General features: G+C 35.1%; 1 protein-coding gene across 3 annotated transcripts in view; it reads right to left on the bottom strand.

The window, feature by feature from the left end:
• STXBP5 (syntaxin binding protein 5) overlaps positions 1–12,803 on the bottom strand; it is a 207,534-nt gene that overhangs the window by 71,500 nt on the left and 123,231 nt on the right. For all 3 annotated transcript variants that reach the window (XM_023188408.2, XM_023188409.2, XM_023188410.2), the window contains exons 10-16: positions 12,109–12,263; positions 10,841–10,913; positions 8,287–8,434; positions 7,996–8,063; positions 7,690–7,730; positions 6,587–6,807; positions 5,939–6,117 (exon numbers count right to left, since the gene is read on the bottom strand). In XM_023188408.2, coding sequence (XP_023044176.1) covers positions 5,939–6,117; positions 6,587–6,807; positions 7,690–7,730; positions 7,996–8,063; positions 8,287–8,434; positions 10,841–10,913; positions 12,109–12,263 — 885 coding nt within the window. The remainder of the gene's footprint in view (positions 1–5,938; positions 6,118–6,586; positions 6,808–7,689; positions 7,731–7,995; positions 8,064–8,286; positions 8,435–10,840; positions 10,914–12,108; positions 12,264–12,803) is intronic.

The raw sequence follows: 12,803 nt of genomic DNA, 5'->3' as shown, positions 1-12,803 counted from the left end.
CTCGATGGTCTTTACATTTTGGCATGTTTTTGCAATGGCTGGTACCGGTTGTTCCTTTCCATGTTTAGGGCTTCCTTCAGGGTCTCTTGTAAGGCAGGCCTGGTGGTGACAAAATCTCTAAGCATTTGCTTATCTGTAAAGAATTTTATTTCTCCTTCACTTATGAAACTTAGTTTGGCTGGATATGAAATTCTGGGTTTAAAATTCTTTTCTTTAAGAACGTTGAATATTGGCCCCTACTCTCTTCTGGCTTGTAGAGTTTCTGCCGAGAGGTCTGCTGTCAGTCTGTTGGGCTTCTCTTTGTGGGTAACCCGACCTTTCTCTCTGGCTGCCCTTAAGATTTTTTCCTTCATTTCAACTTTGGTGAATCTGGCAATTATGTGTCTTGGAGTTGCTCTTCTGGAGGAGTATCTTTGTGGCCTTCTCTGTATTTCCTGAATTTGAATGTTGGTCTGCCCTGCTAGGTTGGGGAAGTTCTCCTGGATGATATCCTGTAGAGTGTTTTCCAATTTGGTTCCATTTTCCCCCTCACTTTCAGGCACCCCAATCAGACGTAGATTTGGTCTTTTTACATAATCCCATACTTCTTGCAGGCTTTGTTCATTTCTTTTTCTTCTTTTTTCTTTTGGTTTCTCTTCTCGCTTCATTTCATTCATTTGATCCTCCATCGCTGATACTCTTTCTTCCAGTTGATCGAGTCAGTTACTGAAGCTTGTGCATTTGTCACGTATTTCTCGTGTCATGGTTTTCATCTCTGTCATTTCGTTTATGACCTTCTCTGCATTAATTAGTCTAGCTGTCAATTCTTCCACTCTTTTTTCAAGATTTTTAGTTTCTTTGCGCTGGGTACATAATTCCTCCTTTAGCTCTGAGTAGTGTGATGGACTGAAGCCTTCTTCTCTCATCTCATCAAAATCATTCTCTGACCAGCTTTGATCCGTTGCTGGCGATGGGCTGTGCTCCTTTGCAGGAGGAGATGCGCTCTTATTTTTTGAATTTCCAGCTTTTCTGCCCTGCTTTTTCCCCATCTTTGTGGTTTTATGTGCCTCTGGTCTTTGATGATGGTGACGTACTGATGGGGTTTTGGTACAGGTGTCCTTCCTGTTTAATAGTTTTCCTTCTGACAGTCAGGACCCTCAGCTATAGGTCTGTTGGAGATTGCTTGAGGTCCACTCCAGACCCTGTTTGCCTGGGTATCAGCAGCAGAGGTTGCAGAAGATAGAATATTGCTGAACAGCGAGTGCACCTGTCTGATTCTTGCTTTGGAAGCTTCCTCTCAGGGGTGTACTCCACCCTGTGAGGTGTGGGGTGTCAGACTGCCCCTAGTGGGGGATGTCTCCCAGTTAGGCTACTCAGGGGTCAGTGATCCACTTGAGCAGGCAGACTGCCCCTTCTCAGATCTCAACCTCCGTGTTGAGAGATCCACTGCTCTCTTCAAAGCTGTCAGACAGAGTCGTTCGCGTCTGTACAGGCTTCTGCTCGTTTATCTGAGCCCTGTCCCCAGAGGCGGACTCTACAGGGACAGGCAGGTTTCCTTGAGCTGCTGTGAGCTCCACCCAGTTCGAGCTTCCCAGCGGCTTTATTTACCTACTTAAGCCTCAGCAATGGCGGGCGCCCCTCCCCCAGCCTCGCTGCTGCCTTGCGGTTAGATTGCCGCAGACTGCTGTGTTAGCAAGGAGGGAGGCTCCGTGGGCGTGGGACCCTCCTGGCCAGGTGTGGGATATAATCTCCGGTGTGCCGGTGTTACAGCGCAGTATTGGGGTGGGAGTTACCCGATTTTCCAGGTGTTGTGTGTCTCAGTTCCCCTGGCTAGGAAAAGGGACTCCCTTCCCCCTCGCGCTTCCCAGGTGAGGCGATGCCTCACCCTGCTTCAGCTCTCGCTGGTCAGGCTGCAGCAGCTGACCAGCACCGATTGTCCGGCACTCCCAAGTGAGATGACCCGAGTACCTCAGTTGAAAATGCAGAAATCACCGGTCTTCTGTGTCGCTCGCGCTGGGAGATGGAGACTGAAGCTGTTCCTATTCGGCCATCTTGCTCCGCCCCCTCAGCTCCAAAAGCAGTGTTCTTAATACTGCCATGATGGGGAAGATAAGGCTATCTTTGTATACAGGTCAGTCGGTACCAGGAAAACTACCTGGCTCTTGTGCTAGTTGGCATCTTTTACCCTTATCAATAATTAAGGTGATATTTTTAGTCACCATCTGAAATTATTTTATTTCTTAATGTGTTAAGAATACAGATGGGGGCCAGACACAGTGGCTAACATCTATAATCCCAGCATTTTCCGAGGCTGAGGCAGGGAGATTGCCTCCAAGTTTGAGACCAGCCTGGGTAACATGCCGAAACCCCATCTCTATAAAAAAAATACAAACTTAGCTGGGCATGGTGGCGTGTGCTTGTAGTCCCAGCTACATGGGAGGCTGAGTTGGGAGGACCGATTGAGCCCAGGAGGTCATGGCTGAAGTGAGCTGTGATCACGCTACTGTACTCCAGCATGGGCAACAGAGTGACACCCTGTCTCTTAAAAAAAAAAAAAAAAAAATGAATCCAGATATGTAAAGAGAAGTATAATTACTGGGCTCCTTCGTAGACTCTAATAAGCAATTACAGGTGACAGGACTCTGGCTGAATCTCTTATGTGTGTCTTTAAAGTCTGAACTGCTTCAAAGTTCCATCCATTTCACAAAACATATTGACAGGGCAGTTTACCTCTATCTGATACCAAATGCTACTTCCAAAAAGAACTGTGCCTTAAAACATTAACAGTCTCAAGATAAAATGAATTTATAAAGTTTTATTATACATGAGGTTAGTTGTTATAAAGTTTTATTTGCGCACAAAAAACCAAAATAGAAGAAAAATTATTAAAGTAACTCAAAACAATGTAATTGCCTTACATATCACTTGTCATATGCTCAAAGGTCTAAAGACAGCTGGCATGTTATAATTTACTATTCATCTAGTGTTTTAATATTAGTGGTAATTTCAATACTGCAATTTTGGACTTACTTTTGTTAACAGATAAATAATATTAAATGGAATAATTCCAGGCTAATCAAATTATAGGAGAAGAGTAATTTGGGTAAGAGATTTAAAGTTATTTATTTACATTATATAGTAATGTAAAAACTCAATGAAAAATAAAAGAGTTTTAATGACTGCTTTTAAAAAACAACCCCCCCTTTTTATAGCTCTCGTCACTGGGTGGTCTACTGTAACAATACAGTGCTTATTAAAAATAATCTTACGAACATTTCTAAAGATCATATTTTGGTCTGTTATCCTGTGAGGGCAAGAAGTATTTAAAGCAAGTCTAGAACATCTTGACAGAAATTAAGGATGGTCACAAAAGTTCTGAGGTGGTGTTAAGACGACACAAACACCAACAAAGAAGCTCCCTCTAGAAAACTGTGACAAAATCATGTTAAGTTGATAAAATTCAGTAAGTTAAAACAAATTGCCTATAAAAAATACCCAGAGTTCCACAATAATATTCAAAAGGAAAAAAAAATCATCAAATCACAGTCATTAGTTATTTTAGGATTCAGAACAAACTGTTAAGATGTTATTGTGGTATATCCCAGGATTGGCAAAGTGTATCCATACACAAAAGATAACACTTAATGCCAACAACAAAAAGGACTCTCCTCACATAAATCATTAATGGATTAGCTAATGAGCCTCTCTGGCTGCTGGGACTAACCATCAGCTTAAAACGAATTTCTATATGAAGTGACATTCTATTAAATAATTACAAAAGATTAATAGTGTGCCATGACATTTCAGCACAAGTATGAAAAGTCCTCCCAAACAAGAAAGATGGCCACACCATAATCTCAGGTCCACGAACAATAAAGAAAACTCATAATTGCAGAACTAAGTCACTATTACCTTTAAAATGGATTTGGGTACTACTGAACTCTGCATTTTGGTTTGCTGGTTTTCACAGTTGCTGCTGGTTGCTGCCTTAACTATTATCCTTGCTCTTTCAGACAGTAAAAAAAACTGGAAAAAAGGCCTTTCTAAGAACAGAGGACAAAGACTCACCTATTAGGCCTGCCTTTAACTTTAATCTATAAAGCCAAGGTAAGAGGTCTTGTCACTCTGGTCCAAACAGTACTGCTTCTCCTGTCAGTAGTACTTCCTCTGACCTATCTTGTCATGAGAAAGCAGTGCATTGATGGTGTTTTTTCTTCAGGAAGGAAAAGAATTTAATGTTTTATAGTGCTGGATCTCTGGCCACAAGCCTAAGAACACTTGGAGGCATAAGAAATTATGAAGTACAAATTAAATAAATTATTCTAATTCTGTTGAAGATAACGTATATTTAGATGTAATTGTTATTTTGTTAAAATGTCATTTCAGTAGTTGAAAACACTGCTTCAGAAGTATAGAAATGTTGCAAAAAAATGCCCCAAAGACAAATTGTACTATGTATGTTATAAAAATTAAATTTAACAAAGGGCTTGGAAAAAAACATTAAAATCAGAAACAAGGGCATTAACAATTTTAAGTGTAAAGTAGTACTGAAGAAGTAATAAAGGGGAAAAGTGTAGAATTCTGTATTCTCAAGTCTCATTCTAGTTAAACATGTGCTAGAACTACAGTTATAAGTGTGCATATTTTAGTACACGTATGAGACAGAGAGGGAGGAGAGAAAGAAAAACTTGATACTTTCATGAGAAATGTAGCTGCTTAACCTCAATGGGTATATACTGTTGGGATCAGAGGTTCTTATCCTTGGCACTACTGATGTTTGGAGCTGGGTAATTCTTTGTTGTGTGCACTGCCTTGTCCATTGTAGAATATTTAACATCATCCCTCACCTCTACCCACTAAATGTCAATAGCATCTCCCTTCCTCCTGTTGTGTCTACTAAAAACGACTCCAAATGTCCCCTAGGGAGCAAAATCATACACAAATGAGAGCCACTGGCTTAGAATACATAATCTTAAATTTTCGTAAACATGTGAATAATTTTCTAAAAATCTGTAGTTTTAAAATGATTGCAATATAAAAAAAACTATCCATTTTATCTTTGGTGTGAGTGCATTATTCATTACACAGACATTCTTCCCAGCAATTATTCAACTATCTACCAGTAGAAGAGACTCAAGCAGATTAAAGTAAAACAGTGCAAAGTTTGGTCCTTTTAATAAATGCAAATTATTTCTCTTACTTACCACCCTCTCTACACTGAACCTAGTACACTCTGGCGTTTGTCCTCCACCAATCTACTGAATCTCTCTGAGTGCTACCTGAACCACCTTTCCGTCATTATCCTAATTGAATTCTTCATAAATAAACTATTAATCACATAGTCTTCATGTAAGTTTTCAATGCTTTTAATTCCTTACTCATTGTTTTATTTCTCCGCCTATATCATTTAAACATTTTAACCACTCAGTAACAAAAATTGGACAGAAAAAATACAACTTTATCCAGTTTATCCCTGTATAAAGCAAGATGTATTTAAATTTAGGATTCCACAATAAAAGGTTTTAAATAAAGATACGGTGGTGCTAGTGAAGATTCAGAAAAAGGTAAGACAATGATTAGAAAACAACTGAGTCTTTAAAGACTTAAAAAAACAGAATTTTCAGTCATAGAAAGCAGTCGGAACATAAATCTAAGCTACATATAAATCAAGACTATAAACGCTGATGGGTTTAGAAGACTGAGTGACAAATAGAGGTTAGATCCTTGCTGCTTTACAAGAATGTTTGGAAATTAAACCTTAATAATTTAAGGATGCAATCATATTCCTCTTGATGTCATAGAAAAATGAGTTGGACTAACCATAGCAAAACACAGGAAGAATCATTCTTATGCCATTTTGCTCCATCAAAAGAAAATGTTACCATAGCTCTACTAATGCTTACAATTTATATAAATTAAAAGATAATATCCAAAACTCCTGTAGTTTTTTATAACTTACTTTAAACAAGGTACATTATCACGAAGCCCATCAGATGAACTGCTACTGGTAGACGGATGAGACTGAGGAGGAATGGGCTGAGGGTTGGACCCTCCCACGGGTGTTGGCAAAGGTGGTGGCTGCTCACCCTCTGGAGTTTCCACATCATTTATCTCATATAATAATCGAACTTCGAGCATCTGTTGTAAAAGTAAGGTAGTTTACTTACTCCTAATAATTATTGCTCATTTTATTACAATTTATACGCACACACATAAACTTCAGTGGCAAGAAGATTTTTAAAGGCAAAAATTTAGCAAGATTTCAAAAAGGATTTAGCAAGAAAGAAAATGTTCTTGACTCAGGGAGTACACACACAAACGTGCATTATGATTTTAGAATTTATGGTACTTGTGTTAATATCAAATTAGAGTATACTCATGTTCGTATTAGCTTTCCTTAAAGGAAACATACACTATACTTAATGATTTAAGTAATCAGTGAAAATATATGCAATAATGCTATTGTTTACAAAAGAGAGATAATAATGTAAATACTAAGGTGTTTTCAAAAGTTCTGTACAAAACTGACTGCAAAAAGTCTTCCAAATCATCTACAAATTAAAAAATGTCAGACACTTGACCATGAAAATAACTAAGACATTATTACCGGAATAACTTCTGTGATTACTTCCTGCTTGCTGAATCTATAAATAATGACATGAGCTGAAACTCCAGCTATGCACAGCATTCTACTTTCTGGACACCAGGAGATGATCTGAATGGCATATGGATCTTCATCTACAATGTCTGTGTTTGGCCTGTCATCTTTATTTCTTGACTTTTCAAATACTTTAGATGTCTTTAGTTTATATAATACTTGTAGGGTTACTGGAAAAAAGATAACATATGTTAAACATTTTAACACAAAAAGATCAAACATAAGGTAACATTTAATCACTCATACTATGTATGGAAAATGGTCTATATTTACATTTATCTACACCATATTTTCATTTCTCAATCTACATTAGTCTATTTTACATTTAGATAATATATTCTTTGTACTCATTGACCGAACAAGGGTATGCTCATTGTATTCATGAAGAAAAATCTATTATCACAATGGATTTTAGGTAACCTTAAAAAAATTACTAATAAAAACATTTTGGAAAAACAGTGTGTAAATACCTGAAAATAATAAACAACATGGTTTGCTTCCTAAAATGATTTTCTATATATATTCTCTAAAAAAGATACAGTAATACAACTAAACATTCCTACAAGAGGAAACACAACATATCCTGAGTTAACTGGATTCCACCTGAAGGCTTGCCACGTGTGTTTTGCAAACATTAATCATTAAAGGCATTATTTCCTTTTTTGCTACTATGTAACCACCAGATTGATTTCACAAAGACAACATGAACCCTGGTGATACAAGTATAGAGTCAGGCATTAAAAGTGTTCCAGAAATTTCTGTTGATTTGGAACACATTCCCACTTCCCCTAACTCTGACTTAGGAAGAAAGTTTGAAGAAATTTTGAAAAAAGAAAAAAAAAATTGAATACTTTTGTTGCCCATTATTCTTGATTTACTAATACTAAGACTATCTTTATTAAAAATTCTAAACTCATGTATTTAATAAATCAAGCATTAAATTTATAACCTCTAAATTTCAAATTATTGGTTATGCAATTATTATAAAACAGGATGTATAAAAGCAGTGATTGTGTAACATATAACAAATAATGAATATTAAAAATACTTACTTGCAGAAGCATCCCAGAATTTAACTGAACCATCAGCATGCCTAAGAAAAGCAATGTTAAGAATGTGATGAATAAAATTACAGTTTTTCCTTCTTTAAATGGATACTGCTATTAAAAAGTCACCAAAATGAGTAAAAGGTAAAAAAAAAAAATCAGGGTAAACTGGCAGGTTCTTAAGAATAACTTATTTATTATTATATTACAACATAAAGGAAAACTCTACCTGCCCAATAAGTTAAATTTCATGCAGTCTTAATTATATTTAGCTATTAAAGATTTACTTGGTGAAGACAGACTTTTACTTACCCTGTAATAATTATTTCTGGGTAACTTTGAGCACCCAAACCCCAATTACCTCCATTGATGGGCCATTCCTATAAAAAAAGATCACTATATAAAGCAACTTGCAAGCATACTATATACCTTCATACGTGTGTGTGTGTATAAATAATCCAGTGAAAAACATATTTTGCTTACAAAAATAATTTTTAATATATTTTTTATAGAAAAGGTATCAATGTTATCAAATACTCCAAGGTGATAAATATAGAATAAATAAGAAATATAACACTACATACTGAAGCTCATGTTCAATACCTTTTTGCTGTAACCTTGACGTTTCTGTCTAGCTCCAACAGAATAAAGTGCAGGAATAAGGTCCACAGGACAATCAGCAAAATATTCGCAACATGTAACAGGGGACTCATGTATACTCAAAGGGTAGGGATTTTCAAATATAGGATATCTTTAACAACAGGAAAAAGAAAAGTATTTATTAATTTAATGAATTCTACCATATGATTAATACAACAATAAAAACTTTTAAAAATGTACATACTATCAGAGATTAAATTGATTTAATTTTTGTAAATATATTTAAAAATGGAAGTCTTTTATAATGAAAGTTGCTCAATTAGAATAGTAAACAAAGACTAGTTGCAACTACATACCATATGCCATACACTACACTAAGTGCTTTAAATATCTATATCTCATTTACTTCTCGCAACAGACTTATGATGTAGGTATTTTACTGAAGAACAAAGGCTTACAGAGAATAATGTGTCAAAGGCATGCCTAGTAGCAAACAGTGGAATAACACATACCTCATCCTTATGTTAGCAGAGCTAACAAATTTTCAATTCTTTTTCTCTCCATAAATATGATACCTAATCCAATATTCAACTCAGAATATTTTCTTGTCTTGTTAATAATCTATATTAAAATTCTACCTTAAATGTTTTCTAGATATGAAGTTATTTTATTAAATAAAGCAAAATATGCTTTTAAAAATCATGAAGGTAAAGTAGAATCCTATCTAAATATAAAATGATGTTTCTTTTCTCATTTTAAAGTCCTTAGAATGAGAATAGTCTGGAAAACCAGCAACTGGCTAAAAAATTTAAAAAGGGCAAAGTGGCTAATTTGCAAAAATTAGATCAGTCTACTACTGACAACTTTTTAAAACAGAAGAGAGAAATTTCCAAAAAGTCCTTTACAGACTGCAAAATGAACCCAACTATCACCACTCCCACCTCCAGGACCAAACACAAACAACATGCATTCATAAAATGACAAAATGGCAAGCAACTTTCTTCTCTTTATAACACAGATTATTTCCTTAGTTCAGTGATTCCATTATTACCATACATTTAACTGATACTTTTGCTAAATAAAATGCCTAGTCACAGGTTACTTGCATAGTATTTTCTTTGACTTAAATGTATCTCAGTACAGACCACATGTGAAAAGTCTCAATTATTTGAAAAACTTGCCTAAGGGAAAAAAATAAAAGAAAATCATATTAAGAATAAGTTATTCTAGGACTATCATATAGAAATAATATTTTCAAATTATCTTGTTATTTTGAAAAGACCCCTCACAACTGATTAGTACCAGGTACAAAACTAAAGTAAATTTAGAATTGCCTAAACATCAGGTAAATGATACTGTTCACCTACTTCAGGGTCGCCCAACCTCAGTACTATTCACATTTTGGACCAGATAATGTTTTGCTGTGGGGAACTGTCCTTTGCACTGTGGATATTTTGCAGCATCTCTGTCTTCTACCCACTAGATGCCAGTAGCAACACCCTCAAACACACTGAAAAGGTTTCCACAGACATCACCATATATTCTCTGGGCGGGAGGAGGGCGGGGCCGGGGGCGGGGGATTCAAATATCACCCTTGATTGAGAAACACTGAAATACTGAATGGGTAGACTCAATTAAAACCATACTTAATGATTATTTATTAAAACCATACTTAATGATTATTTCTCCAAAGATAAAAAAAAAAATATAATGTGCTTCCATTCAAATAATTTGTAAGTAAACATTATCATTTATGATCCAAAAAGCAGAATATGGCAAATACCATGAAAAGTTACAAAGAACCTATGGTGGGAAGTTACAGACCAGATATAATACATCTGGTAAACAGAGCATAGGAAAAGCCTGAAAAAGATAAGCAGGTTGACTCTGAAAGTTATGTAGATTTTTAATGGCAGTGAAACAACTAGAGTGTTTCAGGTATTGGGAATCACACAGAAGAAGACGTGGAAATGTGATGTCTGTTGAACACATAGTTCTGTCTTCCTAAGGAATAAGACACTTGTGAGAAGACAGTGGGAGATCAGGTTGGAAAGAAATCCTGAATTCATAATGTTTGCAGTAGCAGGTGTTTTTAAATCAAAAAACAATACTGAACCATGGTTTAAAGAGGAGAGTACAAGATTGGAGCTGTGTGTAAAATCAATGTGGCAAAAGCATGCAAAAACATTGCAATTGAGAGTGAGTAGAGTGAGAGAGGTAGAAAGACTAAAAGAGCTTATTTTGGACGTAAATAGCGATGGGATTAATTTCCACAGGACGATTTTGTGTGGCCCTAGGATATCTTATGTGTCAGGTTGAATCACATGAAATTTCAGAAATACAACAAATTTTTACCTAAAAATGAAAATTTTATGAGATTCAACAAAATAGAGAAATTTGAGTAAGTAGACATGTGAGTTTGGAGCTCTCAAAAGAGGTCAAGGTTATGGATATAAATGTAGAGTTTTCAAAGAAATGAAATAGCTAATGCTATGATAAAAAGCGTCTTTTTCCAACCACATACTGATAGAATTGCTCACCAAATTTTATTTCTTACCCATTTTGTGCAAGGTCTATAAGTACTAAATCCTTTTCTAGAAGAACAACTACAGCATATGGTTCTTGAAAATCTGGAATTGGACAACAATGCATGAATTATAATTTTAAAAATGCCAGTGGACAGCAAATTAGATACATATTTCTTGCTTGATTTTATTTAGTTTCATTCTCTTGAGTATTTAACATTCTGATCCTATGATACTTCATGCATGTTATTTAAGACTAGTAAGTTTTATGAGATAATCTATTTAACGACCCTTTCAAAATTATTTTACTTTTGTAAAAATGAGTAAGATAGAAATTTCTATGGCATTGCAAATTTCAAAGCTGGATATGGACAACAAAACTAAAATGTAAATCTGAATACACATAAGAACAAATATCATTATTTAATCTCATAGGAACCCAAAAGAGTTCTACTATAATGCTATAATATCTTTCTTGGACGTTTCATATGTGCCTGTGAACAACTGTAAAATACATTACAAATTCATTGTAAAATTCAATGAATTTCAACTGAAGTAAAAAAAGGTCCAGATTTAAACTCTTCTTGAATTATATGCGCTGTGATGGTTAATTTTATGTGTCAACTTGTCTATAATATGGTGCCCCCAGCTGTTTAGTCAAATACCAGTCTAGACATTGCTGTGAAAAAAAAATATATATATATATTTATATATTTAGATGTGATTAGCATTTAAATCAGTAGATTCTGAGTCAAGCAAATTACCCTCTGAACGAGTCAGATTAAGGTCTTAAAAGCACAAATTGAGGTTTCCTGAAAAAAAGGCAGTTGTGCCTCAAGATTGCAACATAGAAACCATGTCTGAAACTTCAATCTATAGATTTCAGACTCAAGACTGCAACATGAATACCTTCCTGAATTTCCAGCCTGCTAGCCTGCTCTACAGGTTTCAGACTAGCCAGTCCCCACAATAGTGTGAGCCAATTTCTTAAAATCAATCAATCAATCAATCAATCAATCTCCTATTAGTGTCTGCTTCTATGGCGAATCCTTACTAATGCATTACTATCTTAACAGAATTTTAAAATGTTTTTTAATATGAATAGCGTTTTTTTATTCTCCAGATTGTTTATTAAACAAACTTCTGAAATAAAATTTGTAGATTATGAATGCAGCAGCTCTTCTCCAGAAGAATTAGCACAATAGGATGAGTAGTTTTATCTAAACAGCATAGGCTTTTTTTTTTTTTTTTTAAATATCAGCTTTCTATAGAGAATGAGCTCTAAAGTTGCAAAGCTTACCATTTGGGTATGGTGTTTCACATAACGTTAGAAAATCCACAATTGAATAGTCCATTTCTAGCACAGCAGTGCTTTTCCCATGCATCACTGTTAAGCAAGGTCTTCTTCCTACAGTATCATATGACAAACCTCCTGATAAAATAATAAAAGGCTCCCTGAAAATAAAATACATATTAAGATTATTAATGGCATAGCAATTTTTCTTGCTATATCATAATTTTCTTGCTACATCGTAATTTTTCAATTTAGTGAAATAAGAAAATCTTAAATTCTAACATTTTTACACATCTTATAATTGAATTATCTCATGTGGAATTTTTAATGGGATTAGGTAAGACCCAAGTGAATTACTGAAAATTAACCTACAATAAAAATAAACATTGACTACATTTAACTTCTATACCTCCCTAAAATTTTATCTCCTAAGTAAAATTTTCATAAAATTCTCTCTGGGTTTCTGCTGATTAAAGTCTCTTAAATGTATTGCTTTGACTTCCAATCCTAACCAGGCCTTCTCAATAGAAGTTCCAACAGAGAATCTTAATGCCTTGAGGCATCCATTGCATGTAATGGATTAAATTCTCAAGAACGCATCAAGAATTGTACTCAATACAAATCACTTTTGAGAGAACTGTGAAGTCACTCAAATCATTTCCTGTATGCCTTAATTTCTTCTAGAACCTTGGCTGATGCAT

The sequence above is a fragment of the Piliocolobus tephrosceles genome, chromosome 5 (assembly GCF_002776525.5).
Source record: "Piliocolobus tephrosceles isolate RC106 chromosome 5, ASM277652v3, whole genome shotgun sequence".
In the NCBI taxonomy this organism is placed as follows: domain Eukaryota; kingdom Metazoa; phylum Chordata; class Mammalia; order Primates; family Cercopithecidae; genus Piliocolobus; species Piliocolobus tephrosceles.
Note: the sequence above shows the minus strand (reverse complement) of the source record. Positions and strands in the feature narration are given on the sequence as shown.